Source organism: Cupressus sempervirens, chromosome 6, assembly GCF_028749045.1.
Source record: "Cupressus sempervirens isolate cs-2001-9-10 chromosome 6, ASM2874904v1, whole genome shotgun sequence".
NCBI lineage: Eukaryota > Viridiplantae > Streptophyta > Pinopsida > Cupressales > Cupressaceae > Cupressus > Cupressus sempervirens.
The window spans coordinates 243,761,605-243,781,103 of NC_143123.1; the positions used below are offsets into that span (position 1 = coordinate 243,761,605).

Genomic DNA, 19,499 nt, shown 5'->3' on the forward strand with positions numbered 1-19,499 from the left:
CTTTCCCCAAGAAATTAAAAAATCTCATTGCTCAAGATTCCTAGAGTTGTTTTTCATGCGTAAAATATTTCTAACAAGTAACCTCTTAGTTTGGACAGATAATGCGGAGGGAAAGTTATAAGATGAAGAAATGTCAGGAATACCACATTAACTACACAAACAGAAATTTGTTACACAACATACGTAGCCTTTTATTGACTAGATCAATTAGAAAGCATGCTTCTGAGCTTATATTCTTCTTATATCTCCACCACATGAGAACAATTAACAATAAATTGAAGGGAACCTTTAAATTGAGCAAAAAACGTCACTTCAAGAGAAAAATCAAGTACTTCGTATTGGTCTGTTGAACTCAGCACAGTGTCTACTAGCAATTTATTTAATTGACTGACACAAAATATTCAATGCATCAAACCTTCTTTTGGCAGATTTTCATTATGCCAACAGCAATGAGGATTGCATACCGAATTCTGTCATCATTGAATAAAGCACGCAATCTTAAGCATTGAGGCTTACAAGGCACTCTATTACTCACAAACATCATGATGGAGAACAGAAAAATAATGTTGCTTGGCATTAGTCAGTACAAATAGATTTCGGACAGTATGTTCCCATACAGTATCAGTCCTCAAACAAACAAGAATTTATTGATGGATCAACAAGTTGAATATATAACATGTCCACCACACCATCTCCCTTACAACTGTTAACAAAAAATCAAAACTCATCATACATTGACTCTACCTTGTTATTCTTTCCATATACATCTTCAAGTAGCGTGAATGTCAAAGCTGACAATCCATATTCTGCAGATCATGCAAATCATGCCAAGGAGGTGTTGGTCAGTGTTTTGCCTGTTTAAACATATACAGGAATCCTGTAGAAACATACAGAATATAAATGGCATTTGTGAGTGTTGATTGTAGACCATTCTATAAACAAATGGACATGGCATTCACTGTAGAAATATGCCTGCAGTTTCTTGTTATCACAACTCGATCATCATTTCTCTTGTATTCAAGCTGACTCTCAAATTCCACCTGTAGTTCTGCTTATAGTTGCACATACCCAGTTGAAAATTTTCATTCAATGCCCTTCATTTATCATCACGGTAAGAAATGGGTGTCCACAGTCCTACCAGAAGCACATTTTTGTGATTAATTTGTAGCAATTTCAGCATTGTAGCATATAGGGGGTCCAAACATAAAGGAAACTTTTTGCCAAAAATCTTCCCATGCCTCTAACCCATTTCATAGAGAAATTGACAAGGAAACAAATGAGAAAAGATCAGGCACCTTGGTAGTTTCTTTTTGATAATGTTTCTTCAGTAAAGCAATTCAACCCATTGACATAATGATAGCAAGATGGTATATTCAAAAATTGTATGCCAGAAATTCTCTGTCAGATCACACGTCTGAAAGAGTGCTCCATAAGATATCTAAGAGAACACCGTAAATAGATGATTAAGTTGTCATATAATACTCCTGCATGAAGAGGGAATTCTGTTCACTTCCAACAGCACATATTTTTCATTATACCAAACTCACCCATCATATTACCGAATCTGAGCTAATAATCAAACACTGAACACCAATCGGTCACCAGTCACCCTAACAACTGTGTGATCTCTCCAAAAGACACTTGATGATCCTCCTGATTAACAGTGATGATGCCAAATTCATGTAAACACCATTCTAGGAAGCTACTTGCATGCATCAAACCTGTAAAAAAACATTATTACAAAACTTACAACAAAACTGTCACCAATTTCACATTTAGACCCTGTCAATATCCTTTCTTCTTTCGCCTGAGAAATCTGCTGAATCCACTCCCATGGCGCTTTTTAGGTGAAGCAGATCCAGTTACTTCAACATTTGAATCTTTTGGAGATGAATTTCCAGAATTTGTTATCTTCATGCTAAAGAATTTTGCAGGAGACACTGGTGAGGTCATAGTTGTCTCAGATTGAGAATTGCCTCCACTTACATTCTTTTCATGTTTATGTCCACTAATGCTCGAAGATTCTGAAGGTCCCTGCCAACCATAAAACAATCCAGTTTTACAACTCCTGGGAGTGTTTGACTCTTGATGAGAGTCCTCTTTTTCTGTTCCTGACCAGAGAACATCTTTCGTTGTAGATGTGTCTGCTACATAATCCTGAGGCTCCTCAGCTATTGTTTCTGCTTGCATACGGTCCAAAAGAGAGGCATGTGTGTTCATATTTGGAGTAGTCTTTTCAGGTAAACGGGAAACTGGAGATGACTGCAGAGAATTGTCTTTGGCCTTACTTGGGGATGCAAGTGCCTTTAGTTGTTTCTCTACGATGAGAATGGTCTCTTGGCATTCAGCTAGCTTCTTATTGGCAGCAGAAATTTCTCTTTCCTGGTGACAAAATGCATCAAACCCAAAAATAATGTGTGAAAACATTCTTGTTTGTTCATGCCCACTAACTGCTACTGCTATCCAACATAACAAAGATAATACGCATTAGATAGGCTAATATTTTGTACGTTCACATCCCATTTGTCAAGCCAGTAATTTACTGCATAATGTATCAATTGGCCTCAAAGCTTTTATTAAGCTTGTAACAGTACTTTACCTCCTTCATATTCTAAACAACTTAAAATAAAAGATTCCTTCAAAAGAACAAAATTATTATTAACAGATGGCAAATAGATGAGCAAGGAAACACTATTGCAGCATTTAGTAATTGCAAAGGTGATTACTAAAATCATTACAAAATCATTAGCTAACATTTCAGTCATTTAAATTCCATTTCTTAATCTGCTAATTTACCATATAGCATATCAATTAACTGCAAAGCTCTTATAAAACTCTGTAAGTTCCTTCTTATTCTGGTAATTTAACATGTAACATATCAATTAACTGCAAAGCTCTTATAAACTCGTGTAAGTTCCTAACAGCATTTTACCTCGTGGATACTTCAGTATTTATAAATTAAATCAGAAGTATCCTTCAAAAGAAGATTTATGATTAATCTGTGGCAAATGGATGAGCTAGGAAACACTCTCACAGCAAATAGTAATTGCAAACGTGATTAGAAATTGATTGCACAACCATAAGCTAACACTTCAGTCATTCAAATTTCATTTCTTCAGTCATCAACTAAGAATATGAAGCATCAATTGACTATTAACGCTTTTATAAGACTCCCAAGAGCATTTTACCTTAAAGAAATTTCTAATCAAACGAATCAAAACTATGCTTCAAAGAAGGTATTCACTATCAACATGTGACAAATGAATAAAAAAAATTGAAGCATTATGTAACAAACATGAGAGGAAATCAAATTAGTTCCTTGATCTCGCAATTTCAAGTCATGATGTCTAGACATTCTCTAGCTTGTGGTTATCAGTATATTATGCAACATAGATTTCTAATTAGAGGCAATAGACAAACGAAGTTGAATATCCCACTAGTTGATGATATTGTTCCACTGTAAAACTTCATCTTACTCCTAACCAATCTACTTAAGCCCTCAGAGGTTAACATCATTGGTGAACCTAAATGGTCAGGAAGAAAACTCACTTTATAACCTTAGAATTGAGCCATGGACTTACAAGAACCCTTCTCTCCAGCTCTTACTTCGAATGGGGCCACTAATTCCACCTTGTCATCATGACCATTAGTGGCAATGCCTCTTGTAACTCAGGCACCCTCTCCAAGAGAAAGAAGTGTGATACATATCTAGTCTTTTCAAGTTACAAAATCTCCCTAGAGGAGTTCCTAAAGAATGTGAATTATGGCAGTTACAGATTAACAATAGCACATCTCTGGTATTGGTAAAAACAACACTTTGGTCCATCTGACTTTTCCACATCCTCAAGTCCACGATACATGGCATGCACACAAGAAGTACACCAAATATGTCTATAGGGTGCCTCAATCAATTTCTCAACAACTTTGTACTAATGTCACTTCCACAAAATTTGGCCTAACCTTCTCGATAGCAACTAATAGTTTAAAATTAAAAATCAGCAACCTTGTGGTGTCCTAAAAAATCAATAGCCCTAAGAAAATAAGGGCCCTCTATGTATGTGACCATAACATTGATGAGTGGACAAAGCATAATATCAATCTGCCCATCCATAAATATGCTGCATCCACTAGTGACTCAGGTAGCCATCATTTTCTCCACTAGAATAGTAATCTCAAGATAATTCTTATCCAAGATTGTTGTCCTCACTTTCATCTCCCTTGGTAGCATATATCATGGTTTTAAATCTCAGACTCGGTGAGTACTCAGCAAGCCCAAGAATTTTGACTAGACAAGTACTCCACAACATATAGATTACTATAAATCAAAATTTCTTAAGAAACGTATATTTCTGCAGAATTCAATAACAAAATGCATTAAATTAAAGTTTGAGTCTCAAAAGAGAAAATGCATGGTTTTTTAGCCAATGTTTTACCTGCATTGACATCTTTATCTATGTTATTCTTGTGTCTATAAATACTAGTGAGTTAAACTTGTAAGAGCTTGAGTAGCCAAAAGAAAGAGTAGTTGGCAACTCAAGGTGTATTCACAGAATTTTCAAAATATGGCATATATGATTGTCTTTCTCTCAATATTTTTACTGCAGCCTCTTTAAGGAAAGCAAGCTACCTGGAATTGAAGGCTATTGGCAAAGAAGATTTTTCTAATGACATCATTTGTCTCATCCTTACTTTCTCCTAAGGCTATGTTGCAGTTATCTTTGAATTAGATGGAAAAGAAGTAGAGTTAGCTGAAATTCGTGAATCCCGGGCAATCATAGTACTAGGAGTAGGATCCCTCAATGAAAACATGGAAAGTACAAGAATTGGGTCATTGAAAAAAACGGCAATCTATTTATTTCAAAAATAAATTCAAGTGACAAACCTCTACATACTCTTACACCTTTGCTGATGACATAATGGTGTAGACTAACTCTTGTGAAGTTGCCTTGAAATTTAAGTGGCAATTTACATACTCTAATTAATAGAAGGGCATCTAAAATGTGCATCCCAATAGAACTAGTTGCCTCACCCCCCATGCATCAAAACTCTATCTTTGATTGAACCTCTATAAGGTTATTCCTAATCCTCTTCATTCCTCGTGAGAAGTAGAAGTCATAGTGGCACTATCATAGAAAAAATTATGGTTACTACACATGTCATAAACAATGGATTATACATGCACCCCAATAGAACTAGTTGCCTCAAACCCCATACATCGAAACTCTGTCTTTGATTGAACATCTATAAGTTTATTCCTAATCCTCTTTGTCCCTCGTGAGAAGTAAAAGTCATAGTGACACTATCATAGAAAAATTATGGTTACTACACATCATAAACAATGGATTATACATGTGCTTAAGCCACAAGGATTTTGTTTTTTGCTTTTATTACTTTCATAATAACAAGAGCTCTGGTTGAGCTCAAGTCCCTGCCTTATGTGATGGTTAGAAAGTAGATAAAATAGATGGAGGTTTTTCGATGCTTATGACCATTTTGTCAAATGTATAATGGGTGTAGCTGAATAGTTGTAGTGGGTTAGTGTCAAGACGTTCAGATCTTTCACAGGCATGAATTGCCTAAAAATTGTAAATCTTTACTTCTACTTAATAAAATATAAAAATTACCTAGAAAAAAATAGAAAAAAAATAGATGGAGGTTTTATTTGTAAAATACATTAAAAATTACAAACTAATCAATTTTAAATATTTGATCTTCTTTATGTTGTCTTATTGTATTAAAAAATATTATTAAAATATTCAATACTTTTAAAATATCATTACAAATCATATTTACATTATATACAATAAAATCATTTATTTATATATTACATGTGATATGATATAATAATCATTTTATATATAAAAATAAGTTATTAACCATTAATATGTTATATTGCATATCTTAAGTTTTGTATTGATTAATTGATTCTAAACTTTTAAAATATAAGAAAGAAAAAAATTAATTTAAAAATATAAATTGGTGAAAAGTGCAATTGATTTGGAATTAATGTTGATAATTAATATTGATTAGACATTTATTTGTGAGGTGGAAGATAAAATGATTATCTTTTTTAAAGTTAATCCACTTGTCACAAATGTTAAAAAGATAAAGTTGTAATTAATGCATTCATTAATTAATATTAGAAAAATATTTGAATTTTTGTTGGAGAAAATTGAATATTACCCCTACAAAAATAGAGATCAGCCAATCACAAATAAGGAATTAATGTTTAAAAATTCATTTAAAAATAAATTATTGTAAACTTTGGCAATATGTAGACTTTGCTCATAAAATTTAAATGGTGACCACAACCAAAAACATTAGTACCCTGCCTATAGATAGGCAGGGACTAATAAATTATGTGTAGGTTTTAAGACACAAGGATTCATTTTTTATTTTCTTACTTTAGGTCACACAGAGCACAAGAACAAAGAAAACACAAAAATGTGAATTTGTGTTCTTCAACCTTCATCAAACAAAGATTTTGCTTTCAGTTTTCCTACTCCAGCACAAAATCCGAGCATACACCAAAGACAACTGTTACATCCCCATTTTTTATAATTGTTGATATTTAAGATAATTCAAAATGGATGGTTAGATTAGTTACCTCATTTGTTTTTTCACAAGAATGGGAATATTGGTTTTCTATTATATGTCTTGTGAAAAGAGAGATGTGGTTAGTCATTATGATACTTTTTGATGGTTAATCAAGTTAGTTATTAGTTATGATAACTAGATTTCCTTTGAAAGACGAATGATTCACCTAGTAAACTCTTTTTGCAAGAACGCGAAGAAGAGCGAGGAGCATTGGCAAAGAGGGAATAGGGTATGAGGGCACCAACCTATTGCTATTGAACCATCAAGTATGAACTTAAGCCACCATGGTCAAGGAAAAGCCGGCTACGCAACAAGAGTATACCAAGTGTCCACCATGAGCTAACTAGGTTGAAACATAATATAATTTTCAAATAATAAATGAAATAAATCAATTGTTACCTTTGAATGGAGTATCTGGATGAGCTAGAATCCTTCCTTTGTCAGACATGAATTACTCTAATAACACCTTAGTATATACATAAGGATGCACGTGTTACACATATATGAATGTATACATATATTTAAAATATGACGTATATGTAACATTACGCATATTTGAAATATAACACGTGTGTGTGTGTGTTCGTGTATATACTCTGCGCAAACTTAGGCAAATACTATACTCTTATTAAAATAATTCATGGAGAAGGACACTATTGTCTATTATTATTTCATTCGGTGGCAATTTAAAATATCATGGGATCCATCGCCACCCTTCTCTTTTATTATTTTTGACTTAGCTCAGCCTCAAATATGTAAATGCCGCCCGCCACCTTCTTTTCTTATTATTTTCTGACTTAATGCATAATATAACTGCTACCACCTTGCAAAGCTTTCAAGAACCGTAACTCCTCCAAGCAAGTATCGAGTCATTAGGCATATATGTTCCCAATGCCACCCACTACCTTCTTCCTCTCTCCAAGAATCTGAGGGCATTCAGCAGAAAATACCGTCTCCACTCTTCATATATTTTTCACTCTCTAAGATCTCCCAACCGCAGGGGATACATCCATTCCTCTGAAAGTTAGCATGGAACCAACAGAAACATTTGCTAGCCGATTGAAATTGTAATACAAGAGGCTCGTGGGAAGGCTCGATTGCTGCAAAAGAAGTCTAAGTTAATCATTCATCGTCTACCATTTACTGACAGGTTGTACCTGGTATCATCCTTCCTTGACTTTACCATTTCATACAATTTTATTCTTACATACTGTCAGCAAGCATTGTTAAGGCCAGATCATTTGCATTAACAATGTATGATCTTAGGTGCTCTCAACCAATGATATTAAGAGTTGTTCATATGCATTGTTTAAGTCTGAATTTAAGTACTTTCAACCAATGATGTTAAAGGTTGTTCATATGCATTGTTGAAGTCTGAATTTAAGTACTTTCAGCCAATGATATTCAGATCAGACCATATATCTTATTGATGTTTTGATCTCAAGTATATCTCGCCCCAATAGTTGTGTGGCCTATTTCAATCATTTCATGGCAGAATTCTTATGCATGTCATCCAGTAAAGTTTTGGCTTTAGTATTATAGTTATAATCTCTTGATCTGTTGTGTCACTTTTTTCCAGAATTCAATAATGTCACGAGTTGTACTTCCCTTGTACAAAGTTATTATACCATATACCTCTGAGACGAGGGAAGCATTATCTCAATGACAAGATGTAATACTTATACATGCATATTATTTTTTGCTTCCATGCAAGCCCCTGTTTGGGCAGAAAATTTCAATGATAGCAAAGACAGCTGGAACTACTCAAGAATAAAGGACAGTCACACCCAAGATCATCTAGGATGACCAAATATGGTCGAGATGAGAGGTGTCCACTAATAGCCATGGAGTATTCCTGCAAGTAAAGGAGTTGAATCAGAACATGATAATTATTAGAAGAATTTAGTAACTAAATCTATAACCGAACCAACTCATGGTGGGCAAAGGGTATGGACTTGTTGTGGCGTCGACCATGGATGATCGGGCACATGGTGTCCATATAAATACCTGGTGTCCATATAAATACCTGACCAAGATAGGTTTAGTGGCATATGATGCTGCTGTAATCACTAGAGATCAGGATAGCTTGCAGTCAGAAGGATAGGTTGATGGAAGGAGTCCACAGCCTAGTCGGTTGTGAAGTTGACACTCTAACACCAGAATGCTCAATGGCAGGACAAGTGGTGTTCCCGTGCCTTATCCCGTGTAGGGAGGGCCTTTCTCAATTGAGATTGTGTGGGGATACTTAGGGTTCATGGTTGGGAGGTTAAGCCTCTAACAATGCTTCTCTCTGCCTAATGCCAAGACTTGCTCAACATTGAACGGATCTGCATTCATGTATCCCTCATTAAAACATTTGTCAAAATGCATTAAGGGATCTCATCTCATGCATGCTTCGTGTGTAGGCAGAGATTACTGGTGCTGCTAAATGAAACAACCTCAAAAGTACTCTTGCTAAAAAAGGGAAGCTTATAATATTGGACAACAAACATTGAAAACAAAGGATAGATATAAAACATTTTGGCCTTTTTATTGAAATAAATAAGTCATTTATTGATTAAAGTTGGCAGCCAAGCATGTTGCACTTGAAGGGAGAGGAGGAAATAAGTCGTTGGCATCAATTTGTATTCTATGCAAAATGTCAAATGAATGACTATAGGAAGTTGTGGACAAGGCTGCGAAGTGCCAGTGAAGAGGTGAACCATGAACCTCAACCTGTTGGAGCTTTTGTTACAATTCAATGGCACAAATAAAGGGTTTATAGATTGATGATCAAAATTGCACCAAGAAAAGTACATACAATTAGTACCTTCTCCGAGAAATATCCATTGCATTGTGCATGTGCAAAATAAGGGATTTATTACAAAGGCAAATAACATCCATTGAAATATAATGGATTGAAGATTTACATCAGATATTATAGTTGCAGATGCCACATGCACGGTAGTATAAAACCATAAAAGTGTTGCATAAATAATTCATCAAAATGCCTCAAGGAAATGTGATCTCATGACACCAGTACCTACTTCTTCTGGGCAGCAGAGAAGATGTACAGGTTTGCATGTTTTCTCTCTCAAGATGAACCAGAAAGAAAATATAGTGATTCCAGTTCATCAGAATAAGTCAAGCAACAATGGAAGTTAGGGAGACCACTGGAAGTACCAATTCTAAGGTTAAAAACTCCTTTCTAAATGTTGATCAAAGGTAAATAAATGACCATTGGTAAGTTTGCACAAATTGACAACTTTATGTAAAATGTCAATGTACAAGTTAAATAAATCAGCCCAAATGCCAACAGTGTTGATTTTGCATGTAAAAAGATAACTAGCATCAGTCCGTGGCCCTCAAAGATGCATGCAAAGTGCTAGGCATAGAAAGAGTGTGTGGATTGTTAGACACAAAAATAATTGTTCAAAGCTGATGACATCTTGTGCAAAGAACTAAATTCTTGACAACACGCGTTGTAACCATGGACAAGACAAGATTCCAAATGGGTAAGTAATGGTGTGAGTATTGGCACGGCCATGAATTGTGTAAAGGGTAATTATACAAAAGATGAATGCTACAGAATATGTTGGCAAAAGTCTACTTCACTGGAAGATGGAGAAGAATTCGTCAATAGAAACTTCACCGGAATATGGATAGTCAAAGTGAACATTAGAAAGCATATGAAGCATGGAGATGGCATTCTTTCATCTCTTGTAAGGTAAAAGGAGATATTGATGTTGGCAATTTGGCTATGTAATATAAAGATGATATAGAGTTGTCACTTATGGCAACAAACCCCTACCATGAAGAGGGAAAAACTTATGGTGGAGTTCTGGATACTTGTACTAAGAAAATTGTCTAAGTCGAGGTATTTGCTTTAGCATGGTATTGTCTAAGTCGAGCAAAACTTATATTGTTCAGCAAAACAGTGAACAAACGAGGTATTTGTTTTAGCACGCTTTACTCGAAGCACTCCAGGCTATGTGCAGTTAAGGGAAGCTAGTATAGGATGTATAGAGCACGTGGTTAAATGCACTTAAGAAGATTCGTTGTACGGACAGAGTTATGGATAGTTTTCCAGGTGCGGGTCATATCAGGCAAAACATAGCAGATGACAGAGAAAGGCATTTTGGTTAAGGGATTGTTTTGGTTAACCAAAACAATGACTCAACAAGGTAAGGACAACATCCCAGATTTTAACCCTCACTTAGCAAAAATTTATTTCAAGCTTTGGGAAACGTGCAAGGTATTGAAGGTTCGCTGATTAAGTAGTCAGGTATAAAGGAAGACACTTTTTGTTTGTAATAAGAGTGGCATTGTAATGTAATGTTATAATGTTTTGATTCGCACTTTGTATGATCAGTATCGATACGAATCTGATGATAGTACAGTTCAATAAGGATGCATGATTAGTTTTGTGAAGAAAACTATGACGGACAAATCAGATATTGAAGATATCAGCAATGTCAAAAAGGTTTTTGTATCTATACTTTTTGTATACAAATTGTACTATTGTATATGCATGTTTGGCAAGTGGGCTCAGCTTGCAACTTTTGTATTGTAATAACTCCTAATAGGGTTGTATTGTAATAACTCCTAATAGGGTTGAGGCTTCTAACAAGGCCTAGTCCTCTAACAAGGACAGATACACTATACAGATGTAATAGACTCCTAACAGAGTCAATAATTTTCACAAGATACTTTTGATTAATGGATCATTTTGTGGGGTACTATCCCCACCAGGGTTTTCCCTAGTTAACAAATAATGGTGTTCTGAGTTGCATTGTGTTATGATTATGTTTACTTTAAAGTTTGATCATATATACATGTTTAAATATTGTTTATGATATCCATAGTTGGGCAAAAATTTGTGTAACACTGATTCACCTTCCCCCCCCCCCTCTCAATATTCCCTATTTCTAACAATTGATAGATACATCAAGCAATCCTAATGAGTTAAAATTGAGTTAGGAGGTACCATATTATTGCATAAGATTATGAAAAGATTACACTACTCCAAAGGACGACTAGTTTGTGCAAGGAAAAGATTAAGAGAAAATCTACATGAAGTATGTATCCTCAAAGCCTAAATCATAATTGAGAAGGTTATTTGTGGATTCAGATAAGACATGACACTCACCTTGATAAATATGATGACGTGTTCTTTCAAGAAGTACCAAGTTTCAAATTGTTCTTCTATGTTTTGTTCGTTCTTCAAAAGTTACAAGTTTTTCTTTAATAAAAGTGACTATGTTACTCATTGTAACTTAATATTAGGAAATGAACCTTAATTGCATACGAATGATGGAAACCCTAACCAAAAAAATGTTTATTAACAAATGTATTTCGTATTAGGTAGATAGGGGGTAATTATCTAGTTAGTTACTAGGTAAATGTCCTGTTAAACCTATAAATACAAGGTAATTTGAAATGCAAATGTGGGGACTTCTATAGAAAAGAAACTCTGGAGGAAATCCTAGAGAAACTTTTAAAGAGCTTTGGCGCTCACACTTTCTACCTAAGGCTTTCTAAATTCTTTCTAAAGGATGATGAAGAATGCAATTAGTCTGAAAGCCTGAATGTGTCAACTAGTTATTATTATTGATTTCACATGTGTTAAGTTGGTAATCCCTTTGAGTATTTGTGTAATCCATTGGTTCTTGATTCAATTATGTTTGTAATAAGATAACATGTTTCTTCATATGTTGAGATTTGTTAGTCCTCTTTCATCATTGCACATCAAGCCTTATTTTGCGCTAAAAACCACTTTGTAATCATTATCCAATGTAAATGTCAAATGATACTCGTATATCTAATGTTGGGATTTTTTATAGTCACCTTTCTTTAGTTTTTTCTTTTCTCCCTATTGTGTTTTCAAGGTTTAAAACTTAAAAGTACAAAGAAATTCTAAAAAGACCCATCAAAAACAGGGATTTGCCCCTCTCAAACATAGAGAAAGATAGTTATTCCATAATGACCTCTACAATTGTTTGAAAGATTCGCACTGCTCTTTCGGCAAACATTGTCAAGTTCAGAGAAACAATCACAATGACAAGTCTGTTTACTAACAATTTCTAACTATTTTTTGTCCATTTTGTGTGCCCCTTATTTCTCGGTACAATCTACACTAGTCCTAGTGCCTCTTCATCACTTGTTTATATCTTTAGGGGTTGAATGTTGTACCTCCTCTCACAAAACTATAAAAGAAAACTCAATATATTGTCAACCTTACATGTCATTCCCTTCTACATACATTGTCAATGCTAGTGTCTCACGCATCTCATAATCTAGTAAGAAGATCTTTGTTAAGTACAACTCATAATGCACTCACCTACCCTTTCACAAGTCCACATACATGTCTTCTTGCCTTCTACGAATCAATGTGTTGTTACAAAACATAGTAATTTCAACTTTAAATGAAAAAATTGAAATCTTTTGTATTTAATTACTCTAGTCCTTTTCACTTGTTTCTACAAGGTATCCAACAACATTGCCCTTCATCCATATGTGATTAATGCCTCTCATACTACAAGTAACAACTATTGATTGCTCAACCCAATGGAGAACTCCTTCCTTGATTGGTCATTGTGGTTCGAAAAAAGTCATTATTGAAAATTGCAACAACCTTGTATAAATCACTCCCCTCTTTGATGTGAATAATCTCAACATTAGGTGGTCATCCTTTCTCATCAAGTAGGATTATCACTCTTTGATAATCTTACCTTAATATTGCAACCCATTGCTTCAATCTCATGTCTATGTGCTTCCAAATGTGCTAGGAACACTCAAGAGGGCTTGATGTCAAGAAGCAACAAGAAATGAGTGGAGATCAAAAAGCACATCTCTTGCAACTCACAATATCATATTCAAAACAACAAAGGATGACATTGAAATAAGCTTCCTTCGCATTTTGTTGGTTGCTGATGACATGCTGCCTAAGCTCCATCAAATACGCTCAAGTATCAATGCATATCTTCATCATGGATGATATCTAAGTACAAGACACTAAATTATACAAGGTTCAAGACACTGAATTGGTTTTCAAGTTTCAAAGCTTCTTCAAAGGACTTACCATGGGCAAAATAGAAGAGCTCAACCAAAATCATCTCAAGAAGCCAAGTGTCAAATTTAACATTACCGATTTGCAGTTTGGGATTGGATAGAGAAAAAAACAAGGGGCTCAAGCCTTCTCTTCTGATAGCGGTTCTCAGGACTCATGTTATCAGTATTCTTTCATTTTCTTATTAATCTCTCCTCTTCCTCCTCAAGTTTATCTTGATCCAGAACCATATGTGGGTTGGAAGAGAAAAATATCCTTGCTGACTCGCACAAATTTTTGGCTGATTATATTGTTCATTTAGCAAGCTTGGTGGAATCCCTCATTTCGGAGTTCGCAGGATTTAATTTCCATTAGGTCTTCACAGAGATATTTGATTTGAAAGAAATCTGCTTCTAATCTCGCTGTTAAGAGAAGATAAAATAATTCATTGTTAAATTGATAGCTTCAACTTGTGCTTTTACAACTCCACTACCACACAAATATCTGCTGCAAAGAATTTAATTTGTTGGGCCCAGTATACATCTTGGGGACCCAGTCAAGATACCATTAGATTCAGTGCATTTTCATACCATAGTTGCAAGGGTTGGAGAGGACACCATGACCACACTGCCGCTAAAGAGGAGTCTCTTCATAAGAATCAAATTTTGGATTCAAGTTATTCACCGATACAGTCTGTAAGGACCAAAATCTAGGAACCATTCTCAAAATCCGACACTTCTCATCTTTGTCAGACAAGATGACAACAGAAAAGTCAAAAAACCTTTCCACACGCAGGATGATTTCTTTGCTGCCATGGACTTTTGTCATCCATTTTCCTATACCCAATGTTCTGGCCTTCTAGGGGAAGACCATGCTGCTGAAATATTTATCCAGCAATCCTAGCTCCTAAAATATTGATCAATTTGTTCTTGTTTTGACTTTGAAGGACACCCACATGTCATCAGTTAGCCATAGCTTCAGAGGTGACTTTTTCTACTCGTGGCCTCAGAGGCGATTTGTTTCAGCAGAGAGTTCTTAACGAAAGATTAGGAGATGTGTCCTTGAAATAGAGAGAAGTCATGCAAGATCCCAGGTACACTTCAGAGGGAAAAGGAAGCAATGGAGGATTGGCTCAATCAGCTCAGTCAGCCCAAAAAAATGGCTACCTTATATTTCAAATTTGACTTACAAGGTTACATTCGAATTTCAGATTTGCATTACAAACCTCACACAAATGTCTTACTTGGCACTCAAATGAAGAATATTATTGGTCTATCTTTTCTTTTAGCATTTGAGTTTTTTACACTACAATCACCCATACAAAAATATGAAAGGAATGTACATGTCTACTTTAATTTATCTAGTCTGAAAAGGTACCTTTCTCAAACGCTTCTGTTCCTCGGCAGTAGATTCAGATAAAAGTGCTGTCCTTTCTTCTTTAGAGGTATCATCTTTGCCTCCACTGTGAGAAAAATTTACATTAGATCATAACACAAATCACATTCGTAATAACTATAAACATATGGGCGTAAGTAACCTGCTGACCAAAACTAGAGAATTAGGTGATGGAAGGATTTACCTCTCTAATTGTAATTGCAGGTCAAGACATGTGGCCTCTAAGTCCTGGAAACAACTGCCTTTATCTTCAAGCTCTGCCTGTAATGAGGTAAATTTCTCTTGAAACTGATATAATTCAGCTCTTGCAGCTTTGAGTTGAAACTCAAGTTCTTCAATCATAGAAATGTGATTATCTTTCTCATTCTCCAATGACTCTTTTGATTGCCTAAATGACATAAGCTGCTTCTGCAAATCTTCAATTTTTTTCTCTGATTCTAAAAGTTGAGACTTAAGTGCCTCAATATTTTTCTTTGCTAGTTGAAGCATCCCCTCCAGGTCTTGTTTTTCTGATTTCAGGTTAGCGAGCTCCACTTTAAGCAATTCTTTGTCTGATATTGGTTTTTGAGTTACTTCAACCTTATTGAAGTCATTTGAAGTAATGTTTGACTCAGAAGCTCCAGCAGCAAGTGTAGAAGTTATAGATTCATTTTCAGATTGCCCCTTCTCAACCCTTTTAGATTTTCTTTGCCCCAATGTTGGGCTATCTCCACCATTAGCTTCTGATTCACTGCCACTATGCAATTCATCATCCCATGCAAATTGTTTCTTGATTGTAGCTCTCATGCTTGAAACATCTTGAAGTGAAAAGAAATGATTTACAATCCAATCTAATGCAAAACTTATCTTTTCAACAAACTCCACTACATCAGCCTTCCCTTGAAGAAGATCACTGCAAACCTTTGCAAGACTTTGAATAAGAGAGTTTAACTCAGAATTCTGCCACTGGAGAACACGCATGCTATAGCCTGGAGCAGATATAGAGTTTTGAAGGGGAACAGAACCAGAAGCATTTAGTGGCATATTCTCAGAATGAGCATGCTCAACAGAGTTTGAATGAACAAAACCTTCAATAAGCTCCAGTATTTTGTGAATAGAGGCATTCAACTTTGAGTCAGCAGAGACTTCTTTATTATGTTTGGAATATGCAAATGGACTGATTTCATCTTCAGAAGAATTTCCTTCAGAGGGAGATTGCGGTGAGAACTGTCCTGATATGGGTTCATCTAAAGAACCATTCTCAAAACCGGGATTACTTAAGACTTTCAGACAAGTCAACTTTTCTTTTATTTTGCTAATTTGTTCACTGTCTGAGCGTTGAGATGCTGTAATAGCAGCCTTGACATTCTCCAAGACTTCATCCATGTTCTTCCCTTTTGTGTGAGTGTTTAAAATCATGTGCAAAATCTCTTGAGTGCTGGAAAAGGCTAACTCATTGACTGGCATCTTAGATTCAAAGGTTGAAGACTCTTGCTTTTGTTCTTTGTGTTTTTCAGCGACTGGAACATCTGTTTCCCTATTCATAAGGCTTTCTTCTAAAGGAACTTTCTTATCCACCATAGGTAACATATTGCCATTTTTGTTTGTTTTCAATTCAGTATGACTGCATGATAGCTCTTCTGTTTTTCCAGGAAATGTTGGAGATATCTCTTGCTTTTCAGAAGAAACTGTAGCTAAGTGTTCCATTTCAATAAAATCATCCATCAAGTCAAATTCCGGTGATTCAAGTGCCTTATTTTTCAGCACGCTGGGTTTCTCTTTCTTAAAATGTGCAAGTTCCGAAATCAATGCAGTTGCCCAGGACTCAGCACAGCTAGCTTCATCCTCATTACCTCCATCCTCAGAGATAGAAGCAAGGCTTGGTTCAGATGTCATTTTGACATATTTTGACAATTCCATGTGACCATCTGTAGTCATTCCATTTATTCCACTGATACCATTCTCTTTGCAAACAGCATTGACTTGTGACTCGACCTTTGACAATTTATTAGCTGTCCGTGCACACATTACCCTAGAAGCTTGAAGTTCACTGTCCCTCTTTGCTATGGTTTTTCTGAGAATTTCAGTTTCTTCTTCCATAGCAAACAAGCGCTCTGACAGGAACTGTATTTGTTTTATGCTATTTTCCTGAGCGCTATCATTGAATTGATCCTCTGACACCAACCCCAATCCCTCTTTTCTTGCATGCAGCCTTTTTCTTTTCCATTCAGCTGTATCCTTCGAAAGTGTTTCAACTTCCATCCTCATCTGAGCCACAGCAGCTGGTCCTGGCAATTTTTTCCGAACAAGGACACGCAATCTTTGGCATTCTGTCTCTAATTTGGCAATCTTTTTCATGCTCTCTGAATGTTGCTTGTTAGCAGCATCAGCTGATTTTCTATTGTACTCTTTCTCTTCATTGCGTATTTCTAGTTCCTTTTCAAGGACACAAAGCTCATATTTCACTGACGCATTCTCGTCTTCCAACGAGCTTAGTCGTACCTGCAACAGACTTACTTCAGCTTCAGCCTGAACTTTATCTTCCCTTAATTTGTCAAGTTGCCTCATCCACTCTTGAAGAGACTCATGAAGTGCACTATTTTGTGCACTCATTTCTAGTAGCCTTCGATTTTTTTCTGCCAGCTTCACTTCTAGTTCTTGCCGAATTATATCTAGTTCTCTGGCTTTCTTCATGACAACATCATGGATAGCCTGCTCTTGTTCTTCTCGTACATGACGAAGTTGTCGCATGCATTCTTTCAATGCTCCATCAAGATGTAGAACACGATCTTCAGCTGCAGCTTTCTGCTGGAGTGCAGCATCAAGTTCTTGTTTCAGAGAAACTGCATCCTCTCTAGCTTTTTCCCAGCCTGAATTGCATTAGAGTTTTAATTATAATTCATTGAACACTACAAATTTAACTTCCAAAGAAAAAATATATTAACTGGGATGATGCTTTTCAATTGCTTCTATAAGCTGTCTGAGGATCGACAAAGAAAAGAATGTTCGATGTTGAGGATCGTCTTAGAAAATAATGTTGGATGCACATCTATCTTGTCATGCGGAAAGAAACCAGAATAAAGTTCCCTCAAAACCTCGAATGTTTGAACAAAACACTAGAACATAAAATTGTGGGGAATGGAAATTGTAGAAACTAAAGGTGACAAGTAACTTTACCTGACACTGCTTCTTCAGCAACCTTTGCATGTTGTTTAACAAGGTCATCTTTAGCATTGCTTTCAGCAAGAGCGGCAGCTAGTCTTTCACGTAGATCTTTCACATTATTTGAGAGCAGCAATTGATTTATTGTTTCATCAGAATGCTCAGGCACAGCTGACTTCGGATCCTGTGACATTCAATATCATTTAGCATAACTCTATTGAGATCTGCAGTTTTTATTTGTACTCAGAATAAGCAATCCCATATGTATTACTTAGTGTGTAAAGCTGATACTAACTACTTGAGTAAACTTTTGATGCATCACACATTTAATGAACTAATAAAAAAATTATGCACTATCATGCCAGTAAACATTATCTAAATGGTACAGCTTGTAGTTAGTACACATATATCATGCACAATACAGTAACTGCAAAAAAGTCAGATCATTTGAAAGTGAAATCATAATATGGTCTTCAGGAACAGAGAAACAGTGTTCACTGTTTAATGTTTACGGAAGAATATGCAAGTAAATTGCTCTTTGAGCATAGGATACGTTTTTTTAGTTGATAAACGACTATCTGTTGCAGAGTAAACAGATTAAACACATATAAATGATTTATAACAAATTTGCAAATCAATTTCAACAGAGTTACATGTAGGCACCCATACAAAGACTTAAAAAACAAGAACAATATCACCATCTGTTCCCTTCTCTTGAATACAAACCCCTCAGCAGTTTCCAAGCAAATATAACCAAATTGTACAACATAAATAATACTATCTACACGAACCCCCTAAAAGAAAAGTGTCCTCCAGATGACAAAAAAACAAATGAATAACCCGGGGGGCAGAGAAAAAAGATGTCCCTAAATGTGCAACACCAGAAATAGAGGTTGGAGAGGAATGACAAGAGGCAGCCGCACATAACTTACTTTCTTTGTCTGTTGCTTCGGGTGATGAATGGCTAGATATTCACATTCCTGAAACATCTTGATCATTTGCATGGATTCCATACCTGAGTCTTGACCTTCTCATTTGAAGCTCAAAATTATAAAATATCTTAATATTTTTCAGCAAATTATTTCTTCTCAAACTGTGTAAGCTAACCATGTTGAGCTGATCAGGACTGAAATCTATACCTTTCACTTTCAAGTTCCTCTTATAATATTTAAGGAATATGCACTCACTTAACCAATAGCCCACTGGGCTGCCACTTTTGTTTAAACTATAGGACAAAGGTACACAAACATATATTCAATGGAGTATAAAGCTTTGAGAACTTTCCCATTCAAGCTACCAAAAGAGGGGGTTAACCTCACTAGAGTCCACTTGTAATTCA

At 35.6% G+C, this 19,499-nt stretch overlaps 1 protein-coding gene across 5 annotated transcripts in view; it reads right to left on the reverse strand.

Moving 5' to 3' along the window:
• Positions 1-546: 546 nt before the first annotated feature.
• Positions 547-19,499, reverse strand: part of LOC149552161 (filament-like plant protein 7) — a 52,468-nt gene continuing 33,515 nt past the window's right edge. For 4 of the 5 annotated variants that reach the window (XM_089787637.1, XM_089787638.1, XM_089787639.1 and 1 more), the window contains 4 exons: positions 18,176-18,344; positions 15,204-17,868; positions 15,002-15,086; positions 547-2,382 (listed from right to left, as the gene is read on the reverse strand). In XM_089787637.1, the coding sequence (XP_089643763.1) occupies positions 1,786-2,382; positions 15,002-15,086; positions 15,204-17,868; positions 18,176-18,344 (3,516 nt within the window). In that variant the 3' untranslated portion in view covers positions 547-1,785. The remainder of the gene's footprint in view (positions 2,383-15,001; positions 15,087-15,203; positions 17,869-18,175; positions 18,345-19,499) is intronic. The other variant, XR_016352868.1, reaches the window with a different exon arrangement.